The sequence below is a fragment of the Loxodonta africana genome, chromosome 9, assembly GCF_030014295.1.
Source record: "Loxodonta africana isolate mLoxAfr1 chromosome 9, mLoxAfr1.hap2, whole genome shotgun sequence".
Classification (NCBI taxonomy): domain Eukaryota; kingdom Metazoa; phylum Chordata; class Mammalia; order Proboscidea; family Elephantidae; genus Loxodonta; species Loxodonta africana.
The window spans coordinates 98331091-98354190 of NC_087350.1; the positions used below are offsets into that span (position 1 = coordinate 98331091).

Sequence of the window (23100 nt, forward strand, 5' to 3'; positions counted from 1 at the left end):
ATTATTTAAAAAGCCACGTCCCAGGGACTAGAAAGCTACTGGACAATACAATGCTATTGGCGGATTTGTAGTTCTCAGTTTAACACCAGAATGTAGTTTTTAAGGCATATCATTTCCCCAGACTTTGATACAAATCTAAAATATCGTAAACTCAGAATACTTTCCATGAGCGATTTCTTCACGTGGAGTGAAATTAGTTTATGCTACAATTTATAAAGGTTTTTCCCCCCTTAATTCAACAAGTTTGGCAAAGCTTTCCAATGAAAAGTTCAGTTCATTAAAAATGACCTTAATGGACTTAACATATATTGGTGGTGACAGGGTCCATACTTCATTTTGGCACACAAGGATCCCATTAATTTGTCTTTGTCACTCTCTAGGGCTCAGCTGAGCAATAGTTCAGGCTTAGCTCTTTGAAAGTAGCTACAGAATGAGCAATAGTGGTGGAGGTGGGAGGGGCTGACTCAAATTTAGAACTTCTTGGTTCGCAATAAGGCCTTTTCTGACTACATGAAAATGGCTGCCTGCTCTCTTGAGTTTGTTATTGAGTTTGCTGTCTCTGAGCATGCTGGGAGCAATCTATGGGGATCAAGTGTATTTAACTCTAAGAGCTGAGAGAAGATGCTTTTCCACCCAGATTCTGAACTTTACTTATTCATTTTGTGCAATTTCCTGCAGATCTCTTTTTATTTAAATAAAGATAACTAACCTCTGTTCCTTAGAATTAACTCTGGGCTAAATTCAAAGCGTGGTGCTGACAAGTGAGAGTCTCCAAAGAGCCACAAAATATAGAATGAGAGACAGTAAAGGGTTGTCAGCTAGGGAACCACTAGCTGAGTTTTGGGTTCAATTTTGTGGTTCTCTCCATATATAAGGGAGTTAAAAAGTATAATAATCACTCGTCCACAAATAAGAAATTGAGGCAAAAATTGTATGTGTCTCAAACATCTTATAGGTTCTCTAGGGAGTCCTGGTGGCACAAGGCTTAAGTGCTCCACTGCTAAATGAAAGGTCAAAGGTTTGAACCCACCAGCGACCCCATGTGAGAAAAGATCCAGTGACCTGATCTCATAAAGATTATAGCCTAGGAAACCTTATTGGGCAGCTCTACTCTGTAGTGTCTGTATCTATAGCATTGCCGTAAGTCGGAATTGACTCCACGGCATACAACAACAACGTATGTTTTCTAGGAAGATGAATGATGCTAGAAAAGGTACAATCATGACAGTTAACACATATACAGTGCTTCTGGCATACCAGGTACTTTACATACATTAGCTTAATCCTCACAATAACTGCACGAAGTAGGTACTATCATCTTCATCTCATAAATGAGGAAACTGAGGTGTATATGGTTAAGTGGTTTGCCTAGGGTCCCCTGTTGTTAATGAGGGAGCCAAGATTCACACTCATCAGTCCGTGGAGCCCAAACTCTGCATGGAGGTACGATCAATGGTAAATTAAGTTAAATTGTTTTTTCCTTCGGCCCTTGCACACCTGTATCCTTGTTAGATTATACAGATAAACAGACCCATGCCTCACTAACTCATGTAGTTGGCAACATGATGTATCTGAAAAAAATGCAACTTTTAAGAAATGATCTATGGTTTCTTTAGCCTGTTTTCAACATACAAACCAAACCAAACCTGTTGCTGTCGAGCTGATTCTGATTCATAGTGACCCTACAAGACAGACAGAACTGCCCCATAGGGTTTCCAAGGAGCAGTTAGTGGATTTGAACTGCTAACCTTTTGGTTAGCAGCCAAAGCTCTTGACCACTGCACCACCACCAGGGCTCCTTTTCAACATGTAGATAGGAATAATTAAGATATATCTACCTGATCATTCGCTATGTGTAAAAACATCAATCTTTCCCTGGGTAATAGTTTTGGAGATAAGATCAGGTCGAATGAGTTCTGTCATAATCCACCAACCTTCGGTTCACATCAACATCCCCCTCAAGCCTTTTCAGTGGATATTACATTCTTCTCTTGTTTATATCTCATATTTGTGGATTACCATGTACTAGCTTAACTCTTCCGATATTTTAACACAGAGGTTGATGTAATTTTAACACGGTAGTAGAGAGAGTTCGGAAATTCAGCAAGTAAGTCTTCTGTATTCTTTTTTAGAAATCATTAAGACTATTATGATGTACAGAGCCAAACATTAACTGGCATTTCTGAAACAGAGCTTGCTCATTTGTTCTGTCTGTGGACAGTTGGTTAGTACTCAGCATTTTGCTTACCATCCTAATGGTTTCTTGAAGGTAAGGATTATTAGGCTTATTTTTGCAATACTAGCACCTGGTACAGGCATGGCATAGAGGAAGTGAATTTAGCCTCTTTCATTAGCAGGCGTGAACAATTATCAAGTCCATGGACCCTCCAAAGTCATCTAAAGCATGTAATCAACCAGAGAAGTTCTGTTCAGCACTCTGCTTGCTATTGTAGAGGCTATAAAGAATGAGAATGATTTGGGTAGGCGGGGAGGAAGTCAGAAGTTGAGGTTGGAAGGGAAAGTGGTTAAGAGCTGTGGGATAAGCGCTGAATCCGTCTGGCCAATGTGGGGTTTTAGCTCTGCTATACACCAATTCTCAAAATTAAATGGTTTTGAGCTTTTATATTTTTTTAAATCCTGGAATTCTAATGCTTAACCCTATTCTGCTTGAACATCCTTTCTGTTGGTTTAATAATCTGCAAATAGTGTCAAAATTTCTAGCTGTTGGTGACATGATGCCTGATTCTTAAGAGACATACCTCTTTCTACACATATATAATACTTCTAATTTCCGGTGGCCTGAGATTCATGAGGAAGCCCTGGTGGCATAGTGGTTAAGACCTACGGCTGCTAACCAAAAGGTCGGGAGTTTGAATCCACCAGGCGCTCCTTGGAAACTCTATGGGGCAATTCTACTCTGTTCTAGAGGTTGCTAAGAGTTGGAATGGACTTGATGGTAATGGATGTGTGTGTGTGTGAGATTTATGAAGAGAATGTAATTCAGGTACCATGTATTGAGGATATAAAAGCAACATTACCTGGATCCATTATTGATGTTTGATTCTAAATATTTTTTGAGAGAAGATACAAAAACACAGGTCACACAATTAACATTTCTAGCCACATTAAAAAAAAAAAAGGAATTCATATTCTTGAACACTGAGTTAAGCCATCCACATTCTCAGACAACTTACTGGGTATAAATATGGACTAATGTAAACATAGATCTAAATATTATATATTTAAATACTATTTTCAACAAGTTAAATAAGGCATTTAACGACTACAGGATCAGCACAGCAACTCTTACTGGCCTTTCTTTCTGGATGTAATTCCTTGTGGGTTCTGTTCACACAGATGAATGGCAGAAATTTCCCTTCGCTTCTTTATCGAATCAGCCTCATCACTAAGCTGATGCCATCTGGCATCCAGATATCATTGCTGCCCTCTACTTGCTTGCTTTCCTTCTTCTTTTCTTACATTATATCACACCAAGATTATTCATGGCCATACCTTTAAAACCTGAGTATTGTGTCAAAACATAAAAATATTTTCTTAACCATGCAGTAAAGCTGTAATGAAAATCTAATAACTCAGGATTTTTTAAAATGCAAGATCAAGGCACAGAGGGCCACTCAATCATACCTTTGAGGGGATGGCACCATTAAGGCTCTCCATGCAGTGAGCGCTAGCTGTATGATGGAGGGATGGCTGGTTAGAATGGCTGTACTGGCCATGCAAGGAACCCACCCTCCTCCTATTTCTTGTTCTGAGTCATCTAAGCAGAATTCCTGGCAACTGAAATAAATCTGGGAGGAACCTGGCTTCCGTAGGTGCTCAGTTAGTGCTCGCGTTATCTGCCTGGCATACCTTGTTTTAGAGAGCAGAAAAGTCTGGAAAAAGAAGGGCAGAACACCTAAAGTACCCAGGCCACACCTTTTTCTTAAGCCTGGCTCACTTAGCAAATTACACACCTAGGGCATTCAGTGGCCCGTTAGTGGCCTGAAGGAGTTAAGGAAATGAACGATTTCCTTCCTATTCCAAGTCAGATCAGACTTTTTAAGAAGACCAGCTAAATAGCTTCCTGTTCAGCATGGTAGACAAGCTGTATTTAAATATCCTAGAGATCAAGATAGTATCATTTTTCTCAAGAGATTAAACTGTCAAGGGGGTGATACTGTGTACTTGGCTTCAGGTGGTAGTGATGTTTATGCATACAACTCAAAAAGACTGAAAGTGAGGTATAAAAACAGTGGGAAATCTAAATCAGGAATTTGCATTAGTTTCTACATGATTAACATATATAGTTTTACCACCACATTGTGGTTTGGATCCCCCAGCAAATAAAAGGAAAACTTTGAGGTCTTAAAAATACCTGGAAACGTTATTTCAAAGTATTTTTCAGTAGAAGCAATCAGATGGGCTCAATCTGGCACTTAAATGGTATGTCCTACTGTTGTACACAGGGTCGCTGAGTCAGAACCAACTCAGTGGTACGTAACAATGACAAAACCTAAAAACACTCGCATCAGCTAGAGGCAAATGCAAAAAGTACCACTTGAATCACAGCAGAAAAGAATTCCATCAGTAACTTTCCATCCCCCTTTTCCGGTGCTTGGAGTCCCTGAGTGGTGCAAATAGTTAATGAGCTTGGCTGCTGACCAAAAGGTTGGAAGTTCAACTTCACCCAGAGGTGCCTTGAAGAGAGGCCTAGAGATCTACTTCCGAAAAATCAGCCATTGAAAACTCTATGGAGGACAATTCTGCTCTGAGTCACATAGGAGTTGCCATGAGTCTCAATCAACTGAACGGCAACTGGTGTTGGTAGTTTCCAACGCTAGGATGCAATGATATTACCTTTGGAAAAACGGGACTTCCTCACAATCTTACCAACTAACCATCATCCCTTCTGTGTTAACTGGGCAGCACGGATTCCCACTAATTCCTCAGCTGACATTCTCGGAAGCATGTTCACTTCATTGAGTTCATAAGATTTTCTGTGCTTGATCAGCATCATTGGCTAAAACCCCATGTTGCTTAGTCTTGGGTTGGGGTTGCATCTTGTTAGCATTTCCTGTTCATGCTGTTGTTGCTAGGTGCTGTGTAGTCGATTGTGACTTATAGTGACTCCATGTGACAGAGTAGCACTGCCCCATTGGGTTTTCTTGGCTATATGTTTATGGGAGCAGATCATCAGGTTCTTTTCCCATGGAGCCACTAGGTGTGTTTGAACTGCCAACCTTTCAGTTAGCAGCCAAATGCTTAACTGTTGCGCCACCAGGGCTCCTTCCTGCTCAATGAAGAGAGACAAAACTACCTTGCTTAATGGTCCTTGCTGCCTCTTTTCAGGAAAACCTGACAAAAACACGTGCTTGGATCAAGGCAAATCGTGGCCACCAGTGAAAAATCAGCTCAAGGGCTACAACACTCAGAAGTGGGTCAAGAGCTAATTTTTCCATATCAAGAAAATGTATTCATAACAATATTTCTGTTTTTGCAGCATATTAATCAAATACATTATCAATAAACCAGTCTCTTGCTGAGGAAAAATAATCAATGTCTCAAAGTATTTCTGAATTGAAACTACAGCTTTATATGAAGAATCTCAGTATTTAAGTACATTACCCCATGAGACCCAGTCTGCATCCTTATTTCAGATATTCAATGAGACTGATAGCTGTATTTGTATCCTCTGCGTCATGTTTAGCTTAGCTGAACAACAATGTTGGTATGTTCTTATGTTCTATAAAGTTTTAGTTGTGTCTTGGCAGTTCAGTTTTTCGTCTTTGATCATAGTTTTCTTCTAAACATATCCTTGAGTAGTTGCTTTCCAAATATTTTTGGCCAAGTGCTAACCAATCTTTTTCTTATATTTTGGGGTTATCAAAAGAATCTAACATTCAGTAAGGATATCTCCTCATGCTAAAGACTTTAAGTTAATGGTTTTCCTATGTTATTCAATTAGACAAGCTGTTGATAATATTTTCATTTTATGTATGGGGAAAAAATGATATTTGCTGCTTCACTAAATCATTTTTCAAGGCTAGCTCGAGCCAAAGCAAGAAGAGATCAGAGGTCTGGACCACTGTTCCTGCTTCACTGCAGCAGTGTAGAAGTGACAGTCACAGCTTCTAAACATTACCATTCAATCTAAGCAACTGAGTCTTTTTGTTGGGGGAAGAAATTACTTGCTGACAGTATATCATTTTTTCATAATACTTTGGAGAGTAATTATAGGTTGCTACATTTAGAAACCACTCTATATGGTTTTAAAAAAAGAAAATATTAAGACTATGCAAAATTATGTTTTTTAAATTCAAAATCAATAATAAAAAAAAAAAAAGACAGGACCTTTCCTACAGTTCAGCAGACTAAACATGTAAATGTATTAAAATGTGGAAACCATACACCTTTCATTACATTATTCTATAGCTGTCATTTAACTTATTTTGGTATAAAATTAATTATTGTTCTGAGCCTAATAGCATACATTTCCTGTGCCCTGTACCTGTGCTCCAATTACCATCTACTTCAATTCAGATCAATCATGCCAAGATGGCAATTCCCTTCCACTACGAGTAAAATTTAATAGTCTGGTATATGGCTAGGTGTTCAACGGTGAAAACTATGTGTTTAACTACTTCAGGGATTTCATTAAGATTAAAGTTAAATATAATGCATCTTAATCAGGCCTTCAGTGGAAAACATTCACTACAAAATATGGTTGACCACAGTCTACGTAAGGCTTCTGTGAAGCATTAAACTCCACTTACAGCTTTCGTTTGAGAGTTATCTAATAATGGTGAGATGTTTAATTATAGATATGTTTTGGGAGCCCTGGTAGCATAGTGGTTAAGAGCTCAGCTGCCAACCAAAAGGCCAGCAGTTTGAATCCACCAGCTGCTCCTTGGAAACACTATGGGGCAGTTCTACTCTGTCCTATAGGGTTGCTATGACTTGGAATCAACTTGATGGCAATGGGTTTTAAGATATATTGATTCATTTCCAACTTTGTTATATTAACATCAGTCATAATGCAATATTATATATCGATTATGCTTTAGATGAAATGCTGAAATATAGTGTACAAGGAGAACAGGGTTTATTTAGGTAAAATAATACATATCTAGATTTAAACATATTTATCCCAAGGATCCATATAAGGAGCAACCAACTTCAATTACTAGGCATTTTTCTGTGTCTTAAACAGAACCATAGTGGATTAAAGAGTTAATGCTCCTCTAAACTGAACTGCTTACTTCCTTTCCAGCAGCATGAAGGCCTCTCAAACGAGGTACTGGCAAGAGACAGACAAAAAGTTTCACGCCTTCTTATGTTCACTTAAAGGTTGCACTGTGATCTTTAACCACTGCCTTTCCTCCAAAGTTCTGCAATGCTTAGTTGCTTTTTCTAAGAAGCAGGAAAGGCTGCTGGGATAACTTTATAGTACAGAAATAATTTGTTTTGCTTATTGTCCTTTTGTAGCCCTCGCAGTGCTGTGGTTAAGAGCTCAGCTGCTAATCAAAAGGTTGGCAGTTCGAACCCATCAGCTGATCTCTGGAAACCCTATGGAGGCAGTTCTACTCTGTCCCATAAGGTCACTATGAATCAAATTGGCTCGAATAGCAATGGATTTGTTTGTCTGTTTTTGGTATTGTCCTTTTAAGTAAAAAATGTGTTACCAAATGTATGACTGATTGTTCTGCGGAACCAAGTGACTGAATACCATTTCTTTACAAATGACCTTTAGTCATTGTACAAATCTGTGTTTTGGATTTCTTTTCCAATCTCTTGTTTAGCGTACAAATCAGAAACATGATTTGTGTTCTGGGAAACCATATCAGATTTAGATATAAACAGGATGAGTCAGAAATCTCTCATTGCATTTGTGTATCTAGATTGCAATATTAATTTATATCTCAGTAAAATTTAAACTATAGGTTGAATTTGGAAACCATTTCGTATCCTACATACTATAGTATGATCTCCCAGAGTGTGGGTAACAATGTATAGCTCAGAGCCTAGTACTTATATTAAATGATTGACTCCAGGAAATCTTCAACCTGAGAAATCATTTTGGTCATGAAATTTATCAATAAGGCATTTCCCTTATTTGTAAAATGATGCAGCAGGTATGCCTATCAGTATTTTCTAGTAGAATCAATATACACTTATCAATCATCTATCAATCAACCAATCAACCTTTGTCTTTCTTCCTTGTTTCTTCTGCTGATGCATCTGGCAAATCTGTGGTTAATGGTCTTAGAAACTTCATGGTCTTGACAAAATATATCAGCTATGGAACCATGAGTAAGTGGAGCAAAGACCTGGGTCTCCATCTCAGCAAGAAAAGCTAATAAACTTCCCTTTTCCTGCAGATGTATTTTTCTTGCTCTTGAATTTTTGTGAGTGGCACTATTGCAAAATTGGGAGATAAAGAGAGTGAAAAGCTGCCCAGATTTTCATATCATATCTCTGTCACACCACAGATGGAGTCCTGGCCTTTCCAACTTGGCAACAGAAAAGACAAGAGTCAGAGTTTAGAGAAGAAGTAAAACATTATACCTTAGTTTTCTCATTTCAGGCAAAGTACTTAGAGACCAATCGTAAGTTTTGGGAAACATGGTGAAAACTGACAAAGCTCTAATTTATCAGTGACATGATGACACTTAGTTCAAATGTAAGTTCCTAAACTAACATGTGTTAGTTCATAGTAAGAAGCTTACGCCTAGTTCATAACCCATGAAATGGCACAACCAGTGAGATACTTTAAACCAGTGAGATACTTTAAACCAATCAGAAACCCTGGTGGTGTAGTGCTTAAGTGCTACGGCTGTTAACCAAGAGGTCGGCAGTTCGAATCCACCAGGCTCTCCTTGGAAACTCTATGGGGCAGTTTTTCTCTGTTCTACGGGGTCGCTATGAGTTGGAATCGACTCGACGGCCGTGGGTCAGTGGGTTTTAAACCAATCAGCTCAAAAGAAAAACAAATTGTGGTTTTATAACTTACGAGGGCTCTTCTGACACAACAGCTCCTTCTTCCAGCTCTTGAGCTTGTTTGTACCATGGGAGCTTGGCCTCTACAGGTAGTTTCTCTGAGAAACAGACCCACATAAAAAGAAGAGGTTAGAACCAATTTGGAATTTCAGGGGAATTCTCTCCCCCCCCCTTTTTTTTCCTCCCCACCAGTTCTTAGTTTTTCACTGTACCTAGAAGTTAGTATGTTCTTCAGCGCAAATACTAATAAGTTTGTTTAGGTAAATTTCTGCCCGATGGGAATAGCAAGAAAAAAAAAAGATTTGAAAAGTATTTAATACCAGTTTCTATGTGGCATGCCCCCTTTAACATGTTGAAAAGCAAGGGAAGGCCTTTTTATTATGAAGGCTGTAACACTAGGGCATCAGCCCAATATGGATAGAATAAGTCATCCAGGTTATCTTTCCACTGATCCCTAATGAAAAGTAGGACAACTTTTTAAAACAAACACCAAGTGCAAAAAATTATATTGCGATACTTTAATAAATTCTAACTTGTTTTTCTTTTATGTTTTGGCTAGTGTGATCTCTGCTATATTTTTCAATACCCAACACAACGCTGCCACTCTAAAGTTCACAGAACATGGCTTTAGATACCTGACTCATACAATACCACCCCAACTTGGCTCACGGACAATTGGAATATGAGCAATTTAGGGTCCCAATCCCATAATTTCACTGGTTTCACCTATTTATCTAGCTGTTGCCAAACAGTTCAGAACAAGCTTCCTAACTACTTCCTGGAAAAAATGTGTGGAGGAGCAAAAGAAATAGGGAGGTTACAACTGCTCCTATAGAAGTCACTGCCAAGATTCCCATTCTGACATATTTATTAGGGTCATTTATAGGCATATTTGCCTTTCTAGTATAAGCCAGTGAAGCTCTATCACATTTTATAACATATAATTGCAAAGATGAAAGAAATATGTCTGTATATGCATACACCATAGAATTATATGGCATTTTAATGATGTTTAGAGAGCCAGATCTCACTACTTAGTTGTGAAAATCCAGATTTTATCCTTGATAGTTAACCACAAACTGCTTTTTGTTCTCTGAAGTGGCTTGGTAAAGGCAGAACTAATAAATAATTGGCTATTTTAAGTCAGAGGAATCACTACTTGTCCTCCATGTACAGCAATTGTTTATAGTCAGAAAACAAAGCCAAGGAGAAATGTACGACTGCCAAAGCCAAAAGGGTTTGTTAACATTTTAAACACAGCAACACGGTACCTATACACACATAATTTTACAACTACTTCACCTCTCCCAACTAAATGACTCAGCAAATGAAGCCATTTCTGATGGCATGAGCTAGCTATCTGTCTTTCAATAATGGAGCATTCAATTTGGCATTAATAGTAGGCTTTCAATACTTCACTGCAGATTTGCAGTGAATCCTGTCAGCTGTGCTAAAGGCCAATCCTACTATATTTAAGGATGCTAATTATTATTTTTTTTTAATTATAGTCAAGAGCTAAAAGGTAACATTTGTGGAGCACTTGCTATATGTCAGGCACTGGGCTAAGCACCTAATCTGCATTATATCTAACTTAATCCACATGTAATCTCGGAGGTAGTTACTACTTTACAGATGAAGAAACTGAGGCTGAGAAAGAGCTACACTTAGTAAAATTAATTAGGATTTCATTATACACACACACACACACACACACACACACACACAGTGGCAGTCCCTGGATTATGAATGAGTGCCGTCCCCAAATCTATAAGTCAAATTTGTACGTAAAGCAGAAGAGTTAGGTACGGTCTATGTCTAATGTCAGTTAGTTAAATGTTTATCTCAGTATATAGTATATAATGTACCTTTCTATGCATAAAAAACATTAAAGAAACACTTCCAGGTACACTAAAACATCTTTAACATAATAATGTAGTAATAACGTTTTGTTGCACCGCAAAGTAGAACCTATTTGTTATTACGAACAATTGTATGTACTTGAATTTTTAATATAATAGGCTTTGTGGGGGTTGGTTCACAACTACAGGTTGTACATACATGGGACGTTTATAACCCAGGGGCTGCCTGTGTATGTTGCTTTCATATCATTAATTTGGACTTCATGACGTCATTTACTCCCTCCAAGGAAAACCTATAGCACAATAGTGAGCTATACCGTAGCTCGTTTTCAGGATGAATTTGAATGGTTTAAAACAAATACATTAAGAAAAAGGTGGAAACTATACTTAATATTAAAAGTAGGAGGAGGTTTGTAATAAAGAACTTTTTATTTCTGAATGGTTTGTGACTTTGGGTTTACCTATTTCACTGACACAGTCTAGGACAGAAATAATTACAATTAATCTTGATCACTAAGTAAAACTTTATTACCTTAAAAAAATTTATAATGTGTATTACATTCTGATTTACATTTCATTTCAAACGGTGATTCCAGAATTTAGTCTCGTACTAACATTTTCATCTTGAATATAAAAAGCAACAGTTTTTGGTTTTATCAGTCTGAAGTATGTGGCTTCTCACTGTACTTCAGGCTTAGCAAAGCCCAGATACACTTAGATTCACTGAGATGTTTTTAACAGCAAGAAATGCGGACAGTAAATCACACATATTTCTGTAACATTTGGCCTCCTTTCAAGCAGATCTATCTGGTTCTTTTTCAGCAATAGTCTTCAAACAACTTTATGACTAGGGAGAGAATTATATAAACAAACGGATTTCTGTCGGCAGTGCTTAAATATTTGCTACCAAAACTATACGACAGATTTTACAAAAAGAATTAAGTCCATTTAGCAGAGTTTAAGTCACAAAGAATATTTACTGAGAACGCTTGGAATAAATATATTCCAAGGAATTTAAAACCTGAATATGCGCAAGCAATTATGAGACCCACAAGGGAGCTCATGCCCAGTTACCTTTGGGTTTATAGCAGGGAGTGGGTATGATGCATTCCTCTTTTATGTGGGGCTTTGTTTTCGGGCTACAGCCTCCTGTGTGCATTCCTCGATGGTCAATGCAGAGGACCACACGGTACCTGAGGCCCTGGCCACATGTCACCGTGCACTGGAAAGAGAACGCAAGAGAGAGGAGACTCATAGGCAAAGCCTTGTTTACTTCTCTTTATTTCCAAGCTAAGACTTTTCATACATGGCCTGGCTTTTATAAGAGGACTCTGACAGATTTGTACCACTTCTTACCAGTCATGGGATCTTTGTTCTGGTTGGCTATTTGGGGGTGGGGCTGGCTGAAAATTCAATCGCTTTCTATTTCTTAGATTTGGATTAGTCAACTAGCAATCCTTAAGTACCTACTGTGTGCAAAGTCTCAAACCAAGCACTGAAAAGGAGAAAACAAGTGTCTCTCCAATTTTGCTTATTAGCACCGCATTTTTCTTTAGTCACTTTGCTAATACTTGTTACATCCAAAATATGAGAAACGATAGCCCGCACATAGATTCTAAAATTCTTTTGACTCTCATCGTAATTAATTTATATAGCAGCATAGTTGATCCAACTGATTATACTGAAATTAAAAAACAAAAAAACTACGTTTTAAAGAACTGATTCGATGGCCAGAAGCAGCCAGCACTTCCAGTAATTTTATACGCCTGGTGGCAAATCCAGTCATAGAGAAACGTCACAACTGCCAGGAAGCCACTTGGCTCTGTGAAGAATATTTCGTCATCTCTGTGGCTGTTGGCACAACGGTTGCATTTCCTCATCTATCTCCTTTTCCATTTCCTTTTTTGCATTAGCAGCCAGGAAACCCAGAATCACATTTTATGTTTAATTGCAGCAGCTTCCCTAATTGGTAATTTTTTTTTTTGTTTTAATTACTGTGCTATTTTCAATTCATTCATTTTTTTTTTTTCAATGAACAACATACATAGTTTTATTTCTTTCCACCCAGACCTGTTTTGGATGTAGACAGGGCATAAGAAACAAAAAAATGAAACCAAGCTTTTGGTCTACTGAGCTCTATCATTACAGCAACACTCACAGCTTCAGGATCAGTCACTGGGCCTCAATTATTCTTGAAAGGTATTGGCTTCCCCTTGCCATTTGAGGGAACATTATCTGGGGAGTGATAGAGGCCTCCTGAAGGAACTTAAGGAACGATTTTTTTGATCACTAGTTTCAGTCATGTGAGATTTGTGGCACTGTTCCTATTCCAGGAGCTAAGCTGGTAGGTTTCCAGACACCTCCAGAAGACAAGTGGGGACTCTGCACAGGGTACCCGATGGGGCTGTGATGACAGAGGGAAGAGTGGACTTACTCTCCTAGCCAACAAAGAAAGAAGGCACAGTTACCGGAGACCACTCCTGTGCCAGCCATTTAGGGCAGTCAAAAATGTTGCAGGGCTGCACGATGGGCATCTTAGGGGTGTACATGCATTTCCACTCTTCCACTGAAGTGACATGCCCCTGGATGTCCTCCTCCACACAGGAAACTGCCCGGCTCTGGATGCCCCCCCCACACGAGGAGGAGCACGCGGTCCACGGGGTGGCCTCCCACCTACAGAAGCAAGGCGGAGTCATCAGGGCAGACATGCACATTGCCAAACCTCCTCAGCGACCTTCAGACCAACCCCGTTCCCAGTGCCTTATTGGGACAATCAGGTTCTGAGAGGCCATGGTCCAGAGAACCAGAAGCCATCGAGTCCCTGAAATCCGATGAGTAAGAGAGAAAAGGAGCCAACACTGGCAAAAGTGCTCTGTAAACCATGAAGCTCTACACAAATGTCGAAATTAATTTTTTGAGGGAGGTCCCCAAGAATATCTGTATGGTCTGTAATCTACTTAAAAAGAGGGCTAGTGGTTCCTTCTTCCTATAGTTTCAATACTTTCATTTATTTATTTTGAAACTATACATCACCACATATCTATGGCAAGACTAAAATTGTACCTGGGCTGTACTTTTAATTTTCAGTGTAATACTTTGTTATATAACGTTTGAGTACTTTTTACATGAGAAACAAGATACTCCTTTTTTCTTGCTTCTGTAGCCATCACCTTTGGGACTACGTGGATTCGGAATGATTTTGATGTTCAAACAGTCCCATCCTTAGTTTGGGGAACACAAGTGTTAATATAGGCATTATCTATTTATTCTCTAGCTCTTGAGGGATACTAAGACTTTTCCCAATAAAGAACTCCTGGAATTGTGAAGAGGTTTGGTTTTTGCCGAAGGCTGATAACGTCTGAATCTAAAGATACAGTTAAATAAGGTTACTGTCAGTAACATTTAAGAGGGTCCCATTGATTTTTCAGAGCTTTCATCTGGGACCAGGGGCAGAGGGATATGTTAGCCCAATTCTTCTCTCTCTCTCTCTGTAGCCTTAGAGAATACAGAATTTCTAAACACAGAAATGTGGGAGCCAAATGATGCCGAGTTTTCTTTCTCACACATACTCTGCTTCCTGATGAGGATTTAAGATTTCTCTTAGAATTATGAGAGATGTAATTTCAGTGAGGGAGAAACAAAATGTTACCATGCTGATTTACTTGAATAGTTTGAAAGGAGCCTTGGTCATGCAGTGGTTAAGCACTAGGCTATTACCCGAAAGGTTGGTGGTTCAAATCCACCAGCAACTCTTCAGGAGAAAGATGTGGCAGTCTGCTTCCGTAAAGATTTCAGCCTTGGAAACCCTATGGGGCGGTTCTACTCTGTTGCACAGGTACAGCATGGAGACTTTATTTTATAAGTAGGACTTCATGTATATATGAGCTTGATTTCTCTTCTGCATGAGGCTGAAAAATGCGTGTTTCCCAGTTACAGAGGGTTTTCCTTTGAACTGTTCAAGTCTAGGCAACAATTGTTATTTCTACTGCCAACAGTTTAAACCTGCTGCCAAATATAAAGTTTTCCTATGCATATCTCCCCAGGAGACACATAAGAACGTGCTACTGTGGGGAAACTGAGGTCCTCTGTCTAGCCCTCGGGAAACTTTCTGATCCTTGTCAAGGGAATGAAGCAATTCTATAGAGAATTTCTCTTTCAAAAGGGTAAACCAATTTCTGTTTGTCTCCATACAAAGTATCTGCAGGACTTCTCTCTGGATGTAGACAGATAACAGGCCTGATTCACACGGAAATTGGGCTGAATAAGTCAGTCCATATTCAAATTGGATTTGATCTGACAGTAAAATGGAAGGATGGTTTTAAAACGCACATTTAATCTTTTAGCATAATAGGAGGTCGTGGGAAGATCACATAGTCTAGTTGGTACTCTAATATCCCTAAACTTGACCTTTCTGAAGAGAGTGGTTCATTTCTGTCTCAACACTTGGGCCTGACCCATAGGATAATTTCACAAACAGTAATAAGTATCCTTCCTGTTCCTTCTCAGTAATCACAGAGACAAAATGGTGCTAAAATTATTCTAAGAATTTATAGTATAGTTCCAGCATATCACCGCAGTTCTATTATGTGAAAAATTGTCATGTGAATCCTTGTGTAATAACAGTATTATGTGGGATTTTAAAACAAAACATGTGCAGGAGCTTTAAGGAAAGGATGACAATAGCTGGATGATAGGGGGCATCAGTTAGGACATCTGAACACAGTGACCAGGTAAGTGCTTGGAATAGAAAGGGCACATCCAAGAACCTTCTCCTGGACTGACACATGAATTCACATATCGCAGAGCTTAACTCCTTTGGCTTTTAATTTTATTAAACACATGAATGTTTACTTAAATTTGAGTTCAAGATATTTTCAAAATTAAGAAGGATATGGAAAAATTATATATATTAATTATGAATTAAGAGACTTCATCAGACTATACTCTTATGTCCAGATATGTGCTTCAGCAAAGACTGAAAGCAGGAAAGAACAGCCTTAAAAACTTACTGAGTTTTGAATCTATACTTGTGGTCATAAATGCATTGAAGTAACTTATTAAATGAAACTTTCTGCCTTGATCAGCAGGTAGCTGGCATTTGAGAACCATTTTTGAGCCTTGGTTTTTGTTATGAATGAAAACATACTTGTAGAAATAACTTCCACTTACTAAGACCTTGTCAGTAAAGCAGCATATCTAACTTAGAACTAGCTCAATAACAGAAGTACAAAAGGTAAGAAACACAGTCTTGTGTATTTGGTAATTGTCCTTCCCCATTGTGCATGGACATGCCAAATGTGAACATAGGGAAATGGTGCTAACCAACACCAAGGAGATATATTTCAATATACCACAGAGAATACTAGGCTTTAGGCATTTTGAGGGAAATCCCAATACATAAGAAATCAAGTTGTACCTAAGACAGGCATTAGCCATGCCGGAGAAATATAAACAGAAGAGATCATAGATATGAAAGAAGTCTATTACCTGCCATTACAGGAAAAACAAAAGCTTCATGCTGATCACCTCTGACACCTAACTTTGTCTTTACTTTGAAATATGTCATCTTCACACAGTAGATACACGTGTCCTGACTCAAGGCCATCAAGCTGATTCCAACGCATACCAACCCTATAGGACAGAGAGAGTAGAACTGCCCCACAGGGCTTCCAAGGCTGTATTCTTTCCGGAAGCAGGCTGCCACATCTTACTCCTATGGAGTGGCTAGTGGATTTTAATCCCTGACCATTTGATCAGCAGCCTATGGCTTAACCACTGAGCCACCAGGGCTCCTACATGTGTGCTAGGGTTACCTATTTTACAGTTAGAGAAATTGAAATCAAATGACCTCTTGGTTCTGTCAAAATAATCTTTAGATATTCCCATTTAATTTTTTTTCGACGAGAAATTTAATAAGTTTGGTTCTGGATCAAACAAGCATAATGATATATCGAGAGCAGACTAATGTTGTTTATTGTCTTTATCAGAACAGCCCTAGGTAAGTGGAAAGGAGCTGACTAATGAGGTAACCACTTAGTGAAAGAACTTAAAAATAAAGTCCAACTATATGGGGTCGCTATGAGTCGGAGTCGACTCAACGGCACTGGGTATACATCATATGGAGCCCTGGTGGTGTACTGGTCAACAGCTTGGCTGCTAACCAAAAGGCTGGCAATTCAAATCCACCAGCCGTTCCTTATAAACCTGTAAGTCAGTTCTACTGTGTCCTATAGGGTCATTATGGGTCAGAACCGACTCGAAGGCACCTAACAACAACAACGACATACATCATACAAATCAAATCCCCCTCTCTATATGCTACCATCAGAATGGTAAAAAGTGAGCTCCCAGGCAGTCACTGGAAGTATTTACTAGAGGCTGGTTGGCAACTTTCAGCGGTGTATATGTATTACATACATTTATATGCAAATATATATGTAAATATGTGTGTGGATATGTACGTGTGAACACATATCCAAGCCAATTTACATATATGCATATTTGTGTAAATATATATGCATGGTGTGTGGGTGTAATTGTTGGGGAAGGAGTGGGAGGATGCAGGCTCACTGGAGAGCTGGACTAGACCGCAATCAGTCTCTATTTGGATTCTAATTCATGAGGGATTTGGAGATTTTAGATCAAGCTTTGCTATATTTTACAGTTCACAAATTACTGTCTAGGATTAGTTTAGTTTGGGATTTAGCACACTATTGTAGATTATTCCGAGTATTTATGGTCTGATTCAAACTCTTTGTTCTACATAGCAGCTGACTCCCTGAGGGCCAAAGGGGCAAAGAGAATAGAGCGAAAGTCTCTTAGCACAGTGGTTACTGAATCCCAATTCTAATTTCTGCTACCTGTGGAGCTGGTTTCACCCTGGCAGCTGATACTCTCATTAGCTAGCTGACTTTTCAGCTTCTCCAGTTTTCTTCTGAACATGTCAATAAAGAGAACAAGTTCTTTAAAAAGTTCCTGAAGTACTTACATTATTTTTTTCCTGGCTTTTAAAAATATTGTACTTTCATAAAGCAATGCAGCACAAGGAATTTTATGGTTTGAAAAAAAAAAGTTCCCCCAAATGTCCCGAACTACAAGAATATGAAAAAAAAAAAGTTTTTTTGTACTTAATTTTAATTTCATTGAAATAAAAAGAGAATATTTAACATCCACATGCAGGGTAAGGCCACATCTGGAATTCCACATCTGTGGGTATTGCGACAATAACTTGCGGCAGTGTTCAACAGTTAGCAACAATGCTTTAATGACTAGGGTCCTATTGCAGAGGACACAGAAAAGGACAAAGGGAGGCAAAGAAAAGACAAAACATAAACCCATACACTGTATCTAATCAGAGTGAATTACTGTGTCCAATTCAATGTAAGATGATCCTATCTTAAAAGGGTTTTTGAACGACAAGCTTACAACCTGAGCAGGCCAGTATTATGCAAAAGCAGAGCTCAGGGTGGATTGCAAAATATACCATCTACCATCTTATTATCATTATTTTTTTTTTACACAACACAGAAACTTAAAAACAAAATGAAACAAAACAAAGCAGCAGCAGAAGATGGATTTACTAATTCTAGCAATCTAGCATCAGGATGATTGATTTACGTACCGAGGAAGGGGATGGTAGAGGTCATAAGGCATGATCTGCTTGTATCCGTCACTGTTAGGAACAATAATGCCAACCCTCTGAGTAGAAGGTACACACAATAAAATAAACACTAAATGATTACATTATACAAATCGTTTTATACAAATGCAAAACAACATTAATAAATTGAGGCTGAAATACAAGACTAAAACAGTTTAACATCTTTATGCTAGCACGTGCTTTAGGAATGGGGCAAGTTCTTTGAAAGGGCACCGCTTAGTATAATTAGTTCTCTGATCCAAGCAGGAAATACCATTGGAAAGGGTGGTGGCAAGAAAACTTGGCACCTCATCATTAAATATGACACAATAAGCTTGTAAATGTTCTTTAATCCCCCAAGTTATACATCCTATGAGGTCATTATTATTATCATCATTACTAATGTCACTTCCAGATGCTCACCAAGCAATTACTGTTACTGTCTCACTTCTGATGAAAGAGAGAGCTATTTACGCACAACTAGGTACCCTGGGATTGACAATACTATGTAGCATGCATTAGCAAATAGCTTTCTTCTTTTGGCAGATCTAAGTATTTTACTAATACCTGGAAAGCAGCCACTTGGGTGTTTTATAAGGGGAGGGGGAAACTCTTAAACATAGTTGGCAATTATCAGAAAAAGCAAGTTACCTAGCAAAACAATGGTAGCATTGTTAAATAGTAAATACGCACAGAAAAAATTTTGTGGTCTATAAAGTGTTATATAGTGTTAATTGCTGTTATGGTGGTGGTTGTGACTATCATGGCTGTGAGTATATCTAGTACCCTGAGCAGCTCTGGGAGGTTTGGTGACTGGAAAGTAGAAGCTCAAAGAGCCACAAGTAATGACATCGGCTGTGTGGAAGTCCCTAGAGGTCTTTCTTTTTGTTGTTGTGTGCCACTGAGTCAATTCCAACTCATGGCAACCCTATAGGACAGAGTAGGACTGCCCCATAGGGTTTCCTAGGTTGTCATCCTTACGGGAACAGATTGCCAAGTCTTTTCATCTGCGGAGCTGCTGGATGGGTTTGGACAACTGCCCTTTCAATTAGTAGCCGAGCACTTAACCACAGCAACAACAGGAGCCCATACAGGCTTTTGGGGCTCCAATAAACTACACTCACCTACCTCGCTGTTTTCTACTAATACCTCCAATTGGTAAGATTGGCTTGTTGCTAAGACCTAGTGCCCTGGCTTGTGGAAAATTTATGACTCATGGTCTCTGATAAGACAAGTAATACAACAGACTGTCCATCAAGAGTGGGAGACGGATAGAACACTTGTGCGGTTAGTACACAGATGGCACCCTGAGGCAACACTGTAGGGAGGGCATGGACAGAAGACATTCATTGTGCAACTGACAAATGATAGGAAGCCCTTTCTGGAATAGTGAAGCAACCTATGTTTCTATCTGTATTCCTGGGATGGATGGGTATATATTCATATAAATATGTATTTAATGTTTATATTTAAATTTAAATAAATAAGAAATTAGTTTTAGCCCCATCCCCTCATCAAAGTTATAGTATGTTCTTTTTATGTGGCTAGCAAACCTAAGCTTTGGGATAGACAGCCAAAGAGAAAGAGTGAGCTGGATGTACTTTTTTGGATCAGAAAGATGAAAAATAGCACTCATGAAAATAAGAAGGAAGGCGGGGAGGAAAAAAGAGGACTGGGTAGTTTTTGAAGAAATTCCTGACAGGTAAGCATAATAAGACAAATTTGTTTGAAAGAAAATGCGAAACAAAGCTATAAAGAGAGATTTCTATTCACAGGAGGAATACTATTTATTTTATTGGAATACTATCTATTTTATGTGACTAAATTTTTTGTACTTATTTGTATGAGTAAATTTTTCTGTTGTGTTTATTACCCTCAGTAACAAGGTTCATGAAACTGGATGCTCCATTTTGGCACACTCAAAATCCTATAGCTCTTTACCACAAGAATACAATGAATATGACATTAAACAGTTCTGTTTTTGGAATTAGGAAAACTGTCTAGTCTCTTCTGCCTTCTTCTGATACACAAGAAATTGAACATAAAAGGCTTATCCTGCTTTTTGTTAGAATCATGTGGCCTCTTTCCAGTAGTTCTTATGGCTAGTAATTAAGGGAATTTAAAGACTATATTTTAAAGAATGTCATCCTTCCAAAACTCTTGTGATAATTTTGGAAATATACTTGTTATCCACAGTAGTTAAGGAATAAATCAAATTGACTCTGAAATTAGTCTTTCTAACCCCAGTATCTTGACTAATGCTAATTAGAAATTAGTCAATTTGTAAATGCAGTAATATATATTACTGCCTTTACTCATGAAAAAACTTATGCCTTTAATTTGTCATCTTCAATATGAGAATGAACTGTTGCAGATCCCGGTCAATTGATTTATCAGCTGATGATGTTTAAAATGGAGACAGAAACATTGAAGGAGGCAAAACAGAAGGAGGAAAATAAGAGAGGGACTACATAGAATTTAAGTTGTTGGGTTTTGCTTTGGACTGATTTAGAAATTATGTTTTTGTTTGAACAGGGAGCTTTAAACCTGAGTTCAGCAAAACTACAGTTATATTTGTCTTTCTATGGCATGGATCATGGTGAAGACTCAGAAAATGACTCTATGGCACCTGTAAAAACAGAAAGATATCAAAACAATGGTGCTCTGTCCAGTCCCGCGAATGCGTATTTGTGTACATGGCCCCTGCTCTCTCTTGGGGCTCACGCCATGGCCCTGGCCTTTCACTACACTGTCATAGAAGGGAAAGCAGTTGTACCAAACCTAATTTCCTATTCTTACCTTTAATGCTTTGCTTTTTTCTTAGGCCAATTGTACATCTTGAAGAATGATGAAGAAGGATGTCATTTAGAGACTTTAAGAGATTCTCCCCATATTTAGGTCTCGATTTGTATTGCTGGCTTGTACATGTGCTTGAATATGTGTGGAGTCATAAAGGAGGCAAAACCAAAAAAAAAAAAAACAAAAACCAAACCCACTACCATTGAGTTGACTGTGACTCACAGCAACCCTTTAGGACACAGTAGAACTGCCCCATAGGGTTTCTAAGGCAGTAATCTTTATGGAAGCAGATTGCTACATCTTTCTCCCATGGAGCTGCTGGTGGGCTCTAATTGCTGACCTTTTGGTTAGCAGCCGAGTGCTTAACCACTGTGCCACAAAGGGGGCAAAAATGATGAAAAAGCAGCTGAAAAGGGAACATAAACGAAACAGTTGGTTTGGGAGGAAAACTCCTCATTTTCCTTTTTTTAACTATCCTTACCACTCCAGTACTTAAACAGGGCAGTGACCTGACTCCATCTAAAATCCCATCATCAGGGGGATTAGTGGGAAGAAGAGAAGGGGAAGAGGAGGAAGTGATCACCGTGGAGTAATATAGTGTAACGCGCAGATCTGGGCTTCTTAAAAAGTAGCAGAAAGCCATCTTGCTCATCCTTTTGAAGCACAAGACTTATGTGTTAAATGGCAGGAGAAAGCTTAAGTGTTATGGCAGGTTCCTATAATGAAATATTACAAAGTACATAAAAATGAGTTTAATGAACTGTTTTTAAGGACAGGGAAAAATGCTCAAGTGTAGTGTAAACTGAAAAAAAATGAACACAAAATAGAATGTACAATATAATCCACAATACTGTGAAAATTTGTATATTCATATATCATCTATACTATCATTTTCTTAAAATATGTATATAGATGTGTGTGTATATACATATACCCATGTATATATATTTGTATACATGCAAACAGACATACATATATTAGAAAAAGACCTAACCTTAACATCTGTTAATTTCTGGCATTTTGATTTTATTATATTATGGGTGTTATTTTGCTTTCTTTGTTTTATGTTTCTCATTTCTGAAGTTGTCTGTACTAGAATACCTTTTACAATCACAAAAATTAGAACATTTAAGACAAACTTAAAATCTTAAGGGAGTGTAAGAAACTTCTGAAAATGTGATATAACTGGATGAAATGAGGTTACTTTCTCACATCCTATGTGTTACTCAAAGATGTTAGAGTCTTTCTGGTGAAATGATCTACGATGCTGCTTTAGAAGAATATCCCTGACTCTCAAAATCAAGGCAAAAACAGGCTGCACACTCCTCTATTGTGGAATTTACATTTTGTGGTAACTCTTTCTCTACTAGAAAAATTCTAATGTAATGAACCCTATGGGCGCTTTATTTGTGCGTGTGTGTGTGTGTGTGAGAGAGAGAGAGACAAGGAGAGTGAGAGATTGAAAATGAACCATGGTTTCAACTGTCTTCCCTAAGTGAATCACGACCTCTTCTCATGAGCTGTAAATCCTCATTTCTGACTGCCTCACTGCTGGATATGCACTAGGGTTTTCCAGCTCAGTATGTCCCTGACAATTCATCATCTCCCTCTGCAAACTGTGCTTCTCCTGTGATCACTACTGCTGTCCAGGGCGCTGCCATTCTCCCATCCATCCTGGCTAGATGCTGCAGGACTATCTTTGCTTCTCTTTTCCTTGTTCCCTACAGACACTCAGCTCTACCTATCGCCACCTCAGCAACAGCAACGTCCACCAAAACACACCTCCTCCTATAGGATGGCGTAGTA

The 23100-nt window shown here is 38.5% G+C and overlaps 1 protein-coding gene across 1 annotated transcript in view; it reads right to left on the minus strand.

The window, feature by feature from the left end:
• ADAMTSL1 (ADAMTS like 1) overlaps window positions 1-23100 on the minus strand; it is a 389822-nt gene that overhangs the window by 180528 nt on the left and 186194 nt on the right. The window contains exons 10-13 of the mRNA XM_064290455.1: window positions 18478-18528; window positions 13325-13529; window positions 11931-12078; window positions 9011-9095 (exon numbers count right to left, since the gene is read on the minus strand). Of these exons, the coding sequence (XP_064146525.1) occupies window positions 9011-9095; window positions 11931-12078; window positions 13325-13529; window positions 18478-18528 (489 nt within the window). The remainder of the gene's footprint in view (window positions 1-9010; window positions 9096-11930; window positions 12079-13324; window positions 13530-18477; window positions 18529-23100) is intronic.